Source organism: Salmo salar, chromosome ssa06, assembly GCF_905237065.1.
Source record: "Salmo salar chromosome ssa06, Ssal_v3.1, whole genome shotgun sequence".
NCBI classification, from domain to species: Eukaryota; Metazoa; Chordata; class Actinopteri; order Salmoniformes; family Salmonidae; genus Salmo; species Salmo salar.
The window spans coordinates 62,014,557-62,028,713 of NC_059447.1; the positions used below are offsets into that span (position 1 = coordinate 62,014,557).

The 14,157-nt window shown below is 41.5% G+C and overlaps 1 protein-coding gene across 1 annotated transcript; it reads right to left on the reverse strand.

The window, feature by feature from the left end:
• Window positions 1-8,564: 8,564 nt before the first annotated feature.
• LOC106607775 (gap junction alpha-1 protein) lies at window positions 8,565-13,984 on the reverse strand. Its single transcript, XM_014205120.2, has 2 exons — window positions 13,754-13,984; window positions 8,565-11,407 (listed from the first exon to the last, which is right to left on the reverse strand). The coding sequence occupies exon 2, from the start codon at window positions 11,392-11,394 to the stop codon at window positions 10,243-10,245; it is 1,152 nt and encodes a 383-aa protein (XP_014060595.1). The 5' UTR covers window positions 11,395-11,407; window positions 13,754-13,984; the 3' UTR covers window positions 8,565-10,242.
• Window positions 13,985-14,157: the final 173 nt, after the last annotated feature.

Genomic DNA, 14,157 nt, shown 5'->3' on the forward strand with positions numbered 1-14,157 from the left:
AGGCCAGGTGGTATACAGTATGTACTGTAGGGTCTTTATTTTGTTATGCAAGTGAGAGGTTGACTTTGGGCCTGACCCAGTGACTCTCCAAGCCATTAATCACACATTACCTCTGGTTATTTCACTCTGTTCCCTCAGCGAGAGCAAGCGTATAACTGCTTACAGACCTCTCCCGGTGAAATTATTGCTTTGGCGAATATGTACAGCATTGCCAAAAGAATCTTGTGCTTCAATGTGAAAGTGATTCAATCTCAAGCATATTAGGTATGTGAAATATAATGTAGAACTCGCCATTCCTGGCTTGATTTTTGAGATTTGGATCTTTCCATGGAAAACCAGGACCCAACTGGCTAAATATAGACTAACCAGCATTGCCTATGCACCAACCAGGCTACGTTGTTAGCGACTGCTGATGTGGAAGTGTTAAGAAAGTATACAGAACAGTATTTAGTGAGATGTGGAAATACTTTGTGTGTGCCAGTAAAATTAGCTGAGCTTAACTTTTTTTGTACATAATGTCTCCGCCATAAATTCCTACGACCGAAAACAGCTTCTGGACATCAGAACAGCGATCACTAAACTCAATTTGGATTACAATTTCTACTTCAACAAGTCGTCAGCTCTGGACGATCTGCTTACTCTGGACCAGGTCCTAATCCCCGGGACTAGAAAGAGAAAGCGACGGCGCAAGAGAGGCAGACGAGCCGGCATCCTGACTTGACTACGTTGGTGAGCAAAAAAGACCCTTCTACCCTCCGTTCTATTGGCAAACGTACAGTTACTAGAGAACAAACTGGACGAGCTCCGTTCAAGACTATCCTATCAACGGGACCTGAAGAACTGTAATAGTCTATGTTTCTCAGAGTCGTGGCTGAACAAGGACATGGATAATATACATCTAGCTGGTTTTTCCATGCATCGTCGAGACCGGTCGGCAATGTTCCCTCTAAACTGCACACGGGCGCACAGCTCCTGCCATGCAGAAGAAATATAAGCCAGCGCAGGGAAGCACGAGATAGAACTTCACTCAAATTTCTAGAGTTTTCCCCTTTAGTTAACACTATCAACATTTCCCTTTACAGTGGGAATTAGGATCAAATCAACACAATATTAGCCACTTTCAATGCATCAAACCGAAACAAAATGAACTCTGGAACACTTAGTATGCAAACTAACTATGCAAGAGATTTTGTAGAAGGCCGAGAGCATCGGAATAGGATTCTATTGCATTGACAGGCTCAACTCAGGCCTCAACTCAGGCGCTATAACCAATCAGAGCCAGAATAGGCCTATATGCAAATAGACCATTGCCATATATGGATCTGTGCCATTCACTTTGAACTGGACTGTTTTTACAGCATGACCGGTTGTGATTAGATGCATTTGTTTTGAGATCAAAGTGAGAAATACATGTAGCCACATGTGCACATTTGTTCATATCCTTTGCTAGTTAGTGAGTTATTATCCCAGTTATAGCGAATTTGTAGTCAGCAATGTGGGAGTGATTGCTTCCTACAAAAAACACAAAACGTACATTTCTAGCCGTCTTTAAAAAGCGAGTCAGGTAAAGATTTTTTTTTTCTTAAAAGGGCAGTGGTGTATTTTGAGACAGGCTTGAATAAACTAAGTAGCTAATAGGCAGAGGGTAGCATAATTTGTCAGATTTTCTGTAATAATGGTATTGGAATAATAATGAATTGTATTTTGTAAAGTGGTTTCTTGCATCAAACAACACAACAAAATGTTCAGTCACCTCGTTGTCGGAAGGACAAGTGGATAAACAAGTTCATGTCAAGACCTGCATGTTTTTTTCAAAAATCTCAAGTAATTTGTCACGGCTTCCGCCGAAGTCGGTCCCTCTCCTTGTTCAGGCGGCGTTCGGCGGTCGGCGTCACCGGTCTTCTAGCCATCGCCGCTCCACCTTTCATTTTCCATTTGTTTTGTCTTGTTTTCCTGGACACCTGGTTCACATCTCCTCATAATTACTATGTGTATTTTGCCCTCTGTTCCCTCCATGTCTGTGTGGGGTATTGTTTATTGTCAAGGTTGGCACGCTTCCGGCTGGTTTGCATCGGGTTTTGTTTTGTACCCGTGCTTTGTGGCAGCCGGTACTTTGTACTTGGTTGTTGTTCTTTGTGCTGCCACACTTGTTCTTTGGGCATTTGTTTTTGTGACGCGGTTGCGTGTGTTCTAATAATTGCCTCAGTAAAGTGCTTTGTCCACTCATCTCTGCTCTCATGCGCCTGACTTCCATGCACCAGCTACACCCACCGTTTGAACACCACACATGGTAGGCCTACATTATGATCAAATAGCCACAGTAGCCTACTTGGCCACAGTTAAAACACTAAATTAAAAATGATAACGCACGTTGGAAGTTGCATAGAAGTTTGCGCTCAGCAGACCTGAAATGTTCTCAGTGCCCGAATTTTTTTGGGGTGAACATTACCAGTCGGCAGCCTTTGGTAAGATGGAGTGGGGAGAGGTGGGTCTCTTTGTTAAAAACAGCTGGTGCGCAATCTATAATGTTAAGTCTCAAGTTTTTGCTTGCCTGAGTTAGAATACCTCATGATACGATGCAGACCATACTATTTACCAAGAGAGTTTTCATCTATATTTTCCGTAGCTGTCTATCACAAACTGATGCTGGCACTAAGACTGCACTCAATGAGCTGCATAGGGCCATAAGCAAACAGGAACATGCACGTCCAGAGGCAACGCTTTTCGTGATCAATGATTTTAATGCAGAGAAACTGAAATTTGTTTTACTTCATTTTTACCAGCATGTCACCTGTGCAACTAGAGGCAACAAAACTCTAGATCACATAGATTACTCCACAGACAGAAATTCATACAAGGCTTGCTCTCACCCTTCCTGACAGGCCACCCTCAGGTGGTGAAGGTGGGCAACAACACATCTGCCACACTGACCCTCAACACTTTGTCCCCTCCTGTACTCCCTGTTCACCCACAACTGCGTGGCCGTGCACGACTCCAACACCATCGTTAAGTTTGCCGACTACACAATGGTGGTAGACCTGATCACCGACGACGATGTGACAGCCTAAAGGCAAGATGTCAGTGACCAGGCAGCGTGGTGCCAGGACAACAGCCTCTCCCTCAACGTCAGCAAGAGAAAGCTGATGGTGGACTACAGGAACAGGAGCACGCCCCATCCACATTAACAGGGCTGCAGTGGAGTGGGGAGAGAGCTTCAAGTTCCAAGGGTTCTACATCACTAAGGATGGAACATGGTCCACACACACCAACACAGTCGTGAAGGCACAACAATGTTGCTTCCCCCTCAGGAGGCTGAACAGATTTGGCATGGGCCCTCAGATCCTCAAAATGTTCTACAGCTGCACCATTGAGAGCATCCTGGCTGGCTGCATCACCACTTGGTATGGCAACTGCTTGGCCTCAGACCGCAAGGCGCTACAGAGGGTAGTGCGAATGGCCCAGTACATCACTGGAGCCGAGATTCTTGCCATCCTGGACCTCTATACCAGGCAGTGTCAGAGGAAGGCCTTAAAAACTGTCAAAGACTCCAGCCACCCAAGTCATAGACTGTTCTCTCAGCTACTGCACTGCGAGCGGTACCGATGCACTAAGTCTGTAACCAACAGGGCCCTGACCAGCTTCTACACCCAAGCTTTAAGACTGCTAAACAGTTAACCAAATAGCTACCTGGACTATCTGCATTGACCCTTTTTGCACACATTTGTGTAAGGACAGACGCTAGGAGATGAGAAGCAAGTGCAGGGAGTGAACATTTCATAAACAACGGACATGAAACAGAACACGGACAGTGTCTGGACAGGGGGAACAAAATAACATTAATGCAGACGCGGGAAGAAACTGACGAAGTGACAGATATAGGGGAGGCAATCAATAAAGTAATAGAGTCCAGGTGAGTCCCATGAAGCTCTGATGCGTGTAACGATGGTGACAGGTATGCGTAATGATGGGTCTCCTGGCGCCTTCGAGCGCCAGTGAGGGGGAGCGGGAGCAGGCATGACACTTTTGACTCATCACATACGCTGCTGTTACTGTTTATTATCTATCCTGTTGTCTAGTAATTTTACCCCTACCTATATGTACATATCTATCTCAATTACCTTGTACCCCTGCACATCGACTTGGTACTGGTACCCTGTGTATATAACCAAGTTATCGTTACTCATTGTATATTTATTTCTCATGTTATTACTTTCCTTTTCTTCTCTATGCATTGTTTGGAAGGGCCTGTAAGCATTTCACGGATAGTCCACACTTCTTGTTTACCAAGCATGTGACAAATAAAATTAGATTAGATTTGATTTTGATTTGATTCCAGCTACCTGAGAGATCCTGTTTTTGTCCTCAGTGCTTCTTCTCTGCATATCTCTCTGCCTTAGGCTCCAGTTGTGTGGGACAAGGAAGCTCATTAACCATATGCCTCATATGCTGTTCACAGACTTCAAAAGCAAAAATGTCTGGGACACAGCTTTCTGCAATCTGTGGTTTATGTGCCTTGAAATAAAGGCACATAAAAATATGAATGTGTGTGTGTGTGTGTGTGTGTGTGTGTGTGTGTGTGTGTGTGTGTGTGTGTGTGTGTGTGTGTGTGTGTGTGTGTGTGTGTGTGTGTGTGTGTGTGTGTGTGTGTGTGTGTGTGTGTGTAATGTAATAAAAAAAAGAATGCATTAAGTTTAATGAAGTGATGTTTTATGGCTGATATTATGGTAAGAACCCCTAAGAATGCTTTTAGCTTTCAGTGTCTGGTAACTTTTCAACAATTATTCAACTCTTCTATTTAAGTCAGTTCATAAAAAAAGGAACTAATAAAAACACATAGTTCAGATACAGAACTGTTTACCTTGTGTTTTTGTGTCCTTTTCCGTGGGAGGAAACCCTGGGGGCACATGCTCTTATGCTCTGGGACCCCACATTTCAGCACATACATCCTGCTATGGCTCCACTTATGGTGGACACTTCCAGGGCAGATCCCTAATAGATTGGGCATGGTGGTGTGTGCTTGTCTAACTGACAGTAAAAGTGCATTAGCACAAACCTACTTTGACTCAGTGCATGTCCTCGTGTTCATTAGACATGTTCGGAGCAGCTTTCCCGTGTTTAATAAAACAACAGTGCTCTGGTTGGGGGCCTCCGTCCGGCAGAGGAAAAATTCTAAGAAAATGTATTGGGTATGAATCCAATTTGCAACCACAAAGAAAGCGGAGACCATTTGAGATCTGCTACTCTTGCCATTTAAAATTGGAAGCATCCTAATGTTTTCCTTTCCTTATGCTTATATAAACAGTTAGGAGTTTGTAGACAGCTCAGGAAACATGACTGAGCATGATATCTGCACTCACTGTGGATCTGCCCATTAAAGAAGATCTGAGGTTCCAGTACACAGGTAGCACATACAGTGACTATGTGATCTCCTACATTTTTCTCACATACATGTGGAAGGGTTGGGTTTATCCAGCCTGGGTTTATACTCTCTGTGCTCGGTTTGAGTCTGATGAAAGACCTGCTTGAAGGGATGAAACATGATGTTCTGTTTCACCTATAATCCCTGCAACTGCCAGCTAGCAGCAGGTGGGATATTTCCATGCTGTGATTTTGAAAGAGCTACATGTCGAAGTTTGTTAGCTGACCCAATAACGGTGACTGTAAAGTAAATAGGGTCAAGTCTGTGTTGTGGCCACAGCTTTGTCCTAACAAGAGATGGGAAAGTGAAAGGCATGTAAAAAAAAAACTCCATAGGTCAGTTAAGAGGTGAATGGTATACTGTCTAGTCAGTTCCATAATTATTGGCACCATTGATAAAGATGAGCAAAAAATATTTATACAAATAATGAGCTGTATTGTATGCTAAAATATATATATATATTATTTTATACTAATACAATTGCTCAGAGAAAGAGATTTTGTTGAACAAATAATGCAAAATCTTAAAAAAGAAAGGGGTCACAATTATTGGCACCCCGTTGTCTATACTCCAGAACCCTCTCCTTGCCTTTTCTAAAATCTTTTATGAGATTGGAGAACGCGTTGCGAGGGATCTTAAAACCATTCCCCCATACAGAATCTTTCCAAAATCCTTAACACTACAGTATCACTCCCGAGACCCCAGCAAAAATTGTATTTTCATTCATCTGACTTTAATTTATCTGCATGTCCAGCTCTTATATTTAGCCTCACAATTAAGTGTTTTACCATTTTATTTTCAGGACAACCAGGGCTACAAGTACAATACAAAACTATTTGACATAAACAATAAAATAACGTCTGCCAGAGCAAAAGCCTGATAAAAAGGAATTTCTATGAATGCTGTAAGTACAGAAATGGTTTGATCAGTGGGGAAATGAATATTCAACTAGTCAATGACAACTGTGTGGAGTTTGGAGTTTGTGACAACCACTATGTGAGCTTAATACAGTATTGTAGGGATTTCCTATGACAATCTTCTATGTAGAAGAACCCTTTATCTTCTCACAAATCTCGTGTAGCTTGTGAGCATCACAGAGGAAAACATACAGTATGTGTATTCGTGGGATTCTCAGCTTTTCATAGATAGTTTTTAATAGTTTGTAGCTCAAACCATTCAGACTCTACAGATGATTTTATAAAAAGACCCAGCCACAGGCCCCTTTGGGATACGTCCTTGTCTCACAAACACCGCTTTAGCTAAGCCCCCATTAATCACACTGACTAAGGCAGAGGTAACCAGGTTTTTGTCCTAGCACTGGGTAGAATGTCCTAGCACTGGGTAGAGTTCATGATGCCCTTGACCTTAACAAGGGCCCCAGGACCAGTGGAAGCAAAATATCCCCATAACGTCAAAAATTCATCACCATATTTTACCGTAGGTATGGGGTACTTTTCTACATATGATTCTGTTTTTCAACGCCAAATCCACCACTGGTGTGCGTGGCCAAAGAGCTCTATTTTCATGTCATCTGATCATAGCACCGGTTCCGATCGAAGTGGTGTATTTGGCGTAGAAAAACAGAAGCATATGCAGAAAAGTACCTCATACCCACTGTAAAATATGGTGGTGGATCTTTGATGTTATGGGAATATTTTGCTTGCAATATGCAATACAGCTCAGTATTTGTATTATATATTTCATACAGTCTTTTTTGCTCATCTTTATCAAAGGTTGACAATAATTATGGACCGGGCTATATCTACCATAGACAGTACAGTAGATAGTTTATCTCACTTTTTGATGTGTTGTGCTACCCATTCATCTGTAGTTTTCCTTTAGAGGACAAGGGAATGGCTAATCTGTCAAAGATGCCTAATAAAACTCATTTCCACCCCACTGACATGATAAAAGGAATAAATAACTTTTAAAAGCTTATTTTGTGACGTGAAATATCACGTGAGGTCTACACCAGGCACCAGCTGTTTCTATTAGCTTTACTACAGTATGTATTGGTAGCACCGCCCTGGCCTTGTGGTCTGAACGGTTGAACAGGCGGTGGAAATGTAACTCAGACGTTGAGGTTTACAGTAGTCTGTGAAGAAAATAAAGCTTAACGCGCTGTAAAGCTGTTCTCATTTGAATCCTTGTTGTCTAAAAAGAAGCATGCATAAACACAGTAAAATGTTGTCTTTCTAACCTGACCACTGCACCAAGTGCAGTTACAATCACAGGACTTTATTTGACATTTATCAAGTATGCATGTGGTTAGCATCTGCACCAGAGAGTCAGAAGTTGTAGTACTATAGATTTCCATCACCTTCTGAATGCTTTCAAATGTGCTAGGACGACTGTTTGAAATGTGAAAATGCTGTGATTTAGTTTTGCTAATTTTGTTTTACGTTTGAACTATTTCTGCCATTTAGTACTCAACAGTAATGTATTTGCTTTTAAACAGAGAATACAGATTGTTGAAACACATTTTAGATAACTTTATCTTAATTGAGTAAACTGCTGCTCTGTTACTTTTCAAACTCTGGCAATAGTTCTTAATTGGTATCTACTGTTATGTAAATGCATTATGTAATAAATATTTTTCTTTTAAATGGTGTGTTTCAACTGTTTTTGTGTCTTACAGTGACATCTTGTTTAAAAGTCCTGATAAAAAAGTCATTGTTAAATTAAAAATGTAGATTAATTAGCATTGGATCAAAGTCGAGCTTTTCTCCTCGGCTCCAGCCACATGTGGTCTACAGACTGGATCCAAACATGTGGTTTTATTTAGCTTTGTGGAAAGGTTAAATAGGAAACTTGGATAAGAGAAAAAAGTGCTGAGTCTTTGCATATTATGAAGTTTTCAAAGTCTCCAAGGCATTTTCACTACATATACTATATAGTACTTATCATTCTCTTAATATCCACGAGCAGGGGATCATATATGATCATTGGGGGGGGGGTGTTACCTATGATAGAAGAAAGGCTACTCTGTAGTCTCAACACATGACAAATGTATCTTTTGACCATAATATCTATTTCATACCTATTTTTAAGGCACTTAGGTTCTGGTGGCCCAATGAGTCTAGACTATAGACACATACTGAATCAAGAAGAGGAAAGGCAGAATGAGGTGCATATGATGCCAGACTTGTAAAGAAAGAAAAAATCTTTATTGGTTAAAAAAAGCCTTTCACAGATATAATTAATATTTTTTTTTTCTTGCTCTCATGCACTTACACACTGTACAACAGTGGATTTCCATGGAATGACATTAGCTGACCACATTATTAAACAAATGTACACCGAAGTGTGTCTTGTATTCTGAATGGAGGCCCTTTGCTTTAGCCTTTTGAGATCATTGAAACCAGCGGTCACAAAAAAAAAAGCCCTGTCTGAATGTATGTACTCTAGTGATTTCTGCCTGGTGTATAGTAAAATAAATTAGTAACATGCATATCAGAAAACATTTGCCACTTTTTTTGCCTCATATTACACCGTAGTCAAGATCTCAGTGCAAACACCATTGTAGCTGAATAACCCATGAAACTCTCTGTTGACGTACCGAAATACCATGATGCAATATTGGGAGAGAAAAAAACACAGAAAACATGAAAATGTCCAATTGAAATCCCATCTACAAGTGTTTGGTAGTTGTGGAGCTACATTGGCATATACCTTTTAATATATTTGACTAAATATTAGTCCAGCTCTATAAGCAGTCTTCTAAAAACTCACATTGGTGAAACAGTTAGCTTGATTTACAGTACTAAAAATCTATCTCTCAAGCAGAAATGATTAAATTGAGTTAAAAAAAAAGAAAAATGTCACTCCAAAGGTAAAACACAAATAATCATTCTACTGCCCTCCTCTACCATCCTACAGGAAAGAAAAGAAAAAGCAGACATACACTTTAAAATGAGAAGAAAATAAAGGTTTCTTTCAAAGATGCTTCGAGACCCAAAATAAAAAACTGTTGCTCTGTATTTCTCTTACAGCAGCTTGAGTCCACAATCTGAAAGCAACCACTTTCCCACAAAACCCAAAACAACAAATATCAAATAAAACAACCGACACCACATAAATTCAAAGTTTATCAGGAAATGACAGTCCACGATAATAAAAGCAACCTCTTATTTGTTGAGAAAATGGTATTGTATTAATCATTTTTTATTATTATCAATAAATATGCAGTTGGGTGTGGTGACTTTATATCATTTCTATGGATATGACCTTGGATAGTAGTACATTTTTTATCTAGTGGTGGATGTACTTTTACTAATAAATAAATATTAATTCATGAAACTGAGCATCCTTCTTACAATCCTGTTTCACAAGACAGACTTGGAAGTCATACAGAAGATGAGTGTGACGGAGACATACAAGCCAAATGTTTTCAAACTACTTGCAAAGCATGGAAAAAAGACACATTGCTGTTATACTGAAGTGCAATCTTTCTAAATGGAATGTAACTGTGTGAGGCCATATAATGAAACCTACAGGTAAAAACATGATAACTAACACATCGCCAAGGCATATTCTTCTAAAGTGAAACGTGGGCACAGTTATCGGAACAGGGTCACGTGTTCTTCGCCCACTAGATGTTTTTGTTGTTAAAGCTTGTTAGCTCCACTAGTTTCAAAGTCATCAATAAATGTATAGTACCTCCAACAGTGTAAGTATTTTAATGTCTCTTTATTGACTCTCTAGTTAGGACAGTGAATGGGCTATGCCCCGCCCTGCCCCGCCCTGCCCCGCCCTGCCCCCGCCCCCCTTGTACTCTCTGTTCTCTGGCGCCAAGGCCACCGACAGGGGGGGCTGGGGAGGGGCTAGACATCTAGATCGTCTGGCCTTGGCCGACTGCTCATGCGACTGCTGGCTCGACTGCAAGGCCTGGGGTCCATCAGGGCCAACGGCTGCAGCTCGTGCCCTGGGGTCATTTTCTTACTCTCCTGGGTGTCGTCAGGGAAGTCAAAGGCCTGTGCGTGGGAGTTGGAGATGGTGCTGCCATTATGGCCCAGGCGGTTCTGCTCTGTGCTGTAGTTGGCCCAGTTTTGCTCGTTGGCTTGCTTGTTGTAGTTGCGAACGGAGTTGGTTCTCTCCCCAGTGGCCAGCTTGTACCCCGGGGGTGACATGGGTGACAGGGGGGCAGTGGGAGAGGAACAGCCATTATAGTATGCATACTTAGTGGTGGACAGATCCTTGGGAGTGGGGCTTAATGTCCCAGTGCCAGGGTAGTGGACGGGCGGTTGTTTCCCTTTCACGCGGTCTTTGATCCTCTTGAACGTCACGTAGAAGAGCTCAATGACATTCAGAACCAGGGAGACCAGAGAGACTACCAGCATGAAGATGATGAAGACGGTTTTCTCAGTGGGTCTGGAGAGGAAACAGTCCACTCTGTGAGGGCAGGGGGACCTCTCACAGGTGTAGACAGCGGCCAAGCTGAAGCCGTAAATGTACCACTGTATGACCAGGAAGCCCACCTCAAAGATGGACTTAAAGAAAATGCTGACAATGTAGGTTCTCAAGAGGGCTCCCTTCATCTTAACCTTCCCATGCTCCTCCAGCCCATGCTTGAGCTTTTTTAACTCAATCTTCTTCAGAGGTACGTCCACGTCGCCTCCGTCGTTCTGGATGGTTTTCAGCCCTTCCTCTTTGCGGTTAATCTTCTGCTCTATTCTCAACAGGTAGAACACATGGGCAAGGTAGAGAAGAGTCGGCGTCGAGACAAAGATAATCTGTAACACCCAGAACCTTACATGTGATATAGGAAAGGATTTGTCGTAGCACACGTTCTCACAACCAGGTTGCTGGGTGTTGCACTTGAAGGCGGACTGCTCGTCCCCCCAGGCAGACTCCACAGCCGTCCCCAGCACCAGGATCCTGAAGATGAAGAGGACAGAGAGCCACACCTTCCCTCCAGCCGTGGAGTAAGCCTGAACCTTGTCCAGTAGCCTCCCCAAAGCACTCCAGTCACCCATGATGGAGTTTTAGCTGCAATTAGACAGAAAATAATGAATATACTGTAAGTGTTCAAACATATTCCTATATACAGTAAACACGGTTATATAGCACTATATCTCAAGTTACATTTGTGAATTGGATCAAATCAAATCAAATTTTAATTGTCACATGCGCCGAATACAACAGGTGTAGACCATACAGTGAAATGCTTACTTACAAGCCCTTAACCAATGATGCAGTTTTAAGAAAATACAAGTCAAAATAAAAGTTTCAAAAAAGTAAGAGATAAGAAAAACAAATAATTAAAAAGCAGCAGTAAATAACAATAGCGGGGCTATATACAGGGGGTACCGGTACAGAGTCAATGTGTCAAACACATCTCAATGTTTGAGGAAAATCTTGTGATGGCTGTAGTGACGCACAGAACAAATCCAATTGCCGGAAAAGACCTGAACAAGACCGATGTCAAGCGCCACCTTTCACTATGCTTAATGAATCGTCAATCCGGAGAGCCATTTTAAAGGCTATTGTCTTCCTATTGGAAGTAACGAGAGGAGGATCACATTGTGTGGTCCTACCAGTGTTGATGGAACTTTTTAAAATACTAAGTAAGTGAACAGTGTAATGGTAGATGATAGGACCCAGGTTGGGGAAACACAAGCGCAGACATTTGTTTCCCCTTCATCGGCAGGGTATGAAAACATGCGCCGGGGACCTGTTTCTCATCAAACCATTGTTTGTTAACAACTGTAATAAACATGAAACAACGCAGAAATAAGAGACGCCGACCAAATTAAAAGATGTCAAATAGCGTGTATGTAAGCATTTGTCAATGTTAAATTGTGCCGTACTGTGTAATCTAAGGATTGCTATGTAAATACCCCCCCCCAGTCTCAAAGAAATGTCGTGCAGTTGTAGACACAGTTACTGTTCCTAACATAACACATGCATTTACTAGTCAGCTGAGAAAATAACTATACGGTCTTCAGAATAGATGCCATTTTCTTATCCTCATTAACTATCATCCTCAGTAGATATCATTCCCAAAATCTGGTAGAAACTCTACCTATACAGCCTATGAAGGAAGTGGACAGTGTACTAAGGCGCGATACTGTACTAAGGCACGATACTCTCTGCTCTCAGTGCAAGCCTAAGACTGGGGACCAACAGCTCTCCTGCTGGGGAGTGTCTGGAACACGCTCTCTCTGAGCCTCTGAGTCTGGAGCACAGGGCCCCAGTTCATTGTATGCATTTTAGTGACCTGCCTAGCTCCGCTACAAAGACCCAATTCTTACAGATACTAATGACACTGCATGTCAGATAGGAATCAAGTTTGTAAACATGAATACTACCCGAATAAAGATCCCAGGAATGACTGCACAATTAACAAACATGGATCAGTAGAAGCCATCTGTTGGAGGGTGTACCAACAGCATGGCTTCACTTAGCTAATGCTGTACTCCATAGGCTACTGTACAGGATGCCTACAGTATAGTGGAAAATAACCAAGGACTGCTTCTTACTCAATAATGATGGTACCATGATGTAAAAAAATATATTTAAAAAATGTTTCACTGAGTCATTTATAGGCCTATTTAATATCACAGTACCATTTGGAAACTAGAAGAAGAAGAAACACGTCCATGTAGACGTTGCTGATCTACAGTAAGAAACCCACTGATGCCATCGTCCCCCTGAGATCTCTGATCTTGACATTATGTTATTACAGCAATGAAACGAGAAGTTGGGTGAATAAAGCAATTTGTAAGGTTGTAAGCACATCAGCTCAACTTCAAGATCTCCTTACATTGGAAGAGGATTTAAACTGTGCTCTCAAGATGCAAGGAAGACGTTTAAAAATCCGAGTAGCCCAACTCGATCACATTTCATGAAGATTTTCTATAAGGCCAAAGAAAAATATCAATGAAACATGTCAATATGCTTGGTTACGATGTAGCTTGTTTTAAAACAAATCAATCCCCAGTTTACAATTTATAAACTGTTCAGTTAAAGTCCTCTATAAAGCGTGTAATAATTATTCATTCCATGCTGCTTTGAGTAATTTGCCGCAGGTTACTCGTTTATCTTAAAAGCACCAAACACACGAAATTGGAAAAATAAAACAGCAAAAGAAACAGATGGATCATTTAAACTTTTCCTTGTTAAACCCTGAAAAAATTAAATGTTTTATAAAGGATCTAGTATGGACCATACTATATCGGATAGCCTATAGAAATACAATGCGTCTGGATTGGCACAGCGTGCCTGGAATCTGAGCGCAAATTAGTTTCTTCTGACAGTGACAAAAAACATATATAGATACGAATTTTTACTTCTTCATGTCAATAATGGCAGTTGATATAGCGCAAAGCTTACCTGGAAAGTTACTGAGAAGTCAGAAGAGAGCCCTTAGGGACTTTCTCCGTCACTTCTTCAAAACAGTCACCGCTTTCTTGAAATCCAAGTTTGGGACCACGGAGAATCTGAGACTGACTTGTCAAACTTTCCTTGCTTATAACAGTCCACATACGGGCTGGGGGAGAGAAAAAAAAAGTAACGATGGAGAGAAAAGTTTGGAGTCAGTCACCTGACCCCTACGTCAAGACTTAGACATCCTTACGCTCTGTTTCTGTACTTTTCTTCTACTGAAATGTAATTGTGCTATAGAAAAATGAACCTTTTTTATAACAAAGATTAATAACACCTTTTTCAGACCAGTATGGATTTAAAACTTTACCAAGACCAAGTCTACAGCCTATACTAAAGCGTTCTGTATTAGG

What these genes read in the sequence shown, in the direction of transcription:
- LOC106607775 (XM_014205120.2), bottom strand. Translation starts at nt 11,394, where the DNA reads ATGGGTGACTGGAGTGCTTTGGGGAGGCTACTGGACAAGGTTCAGGCT.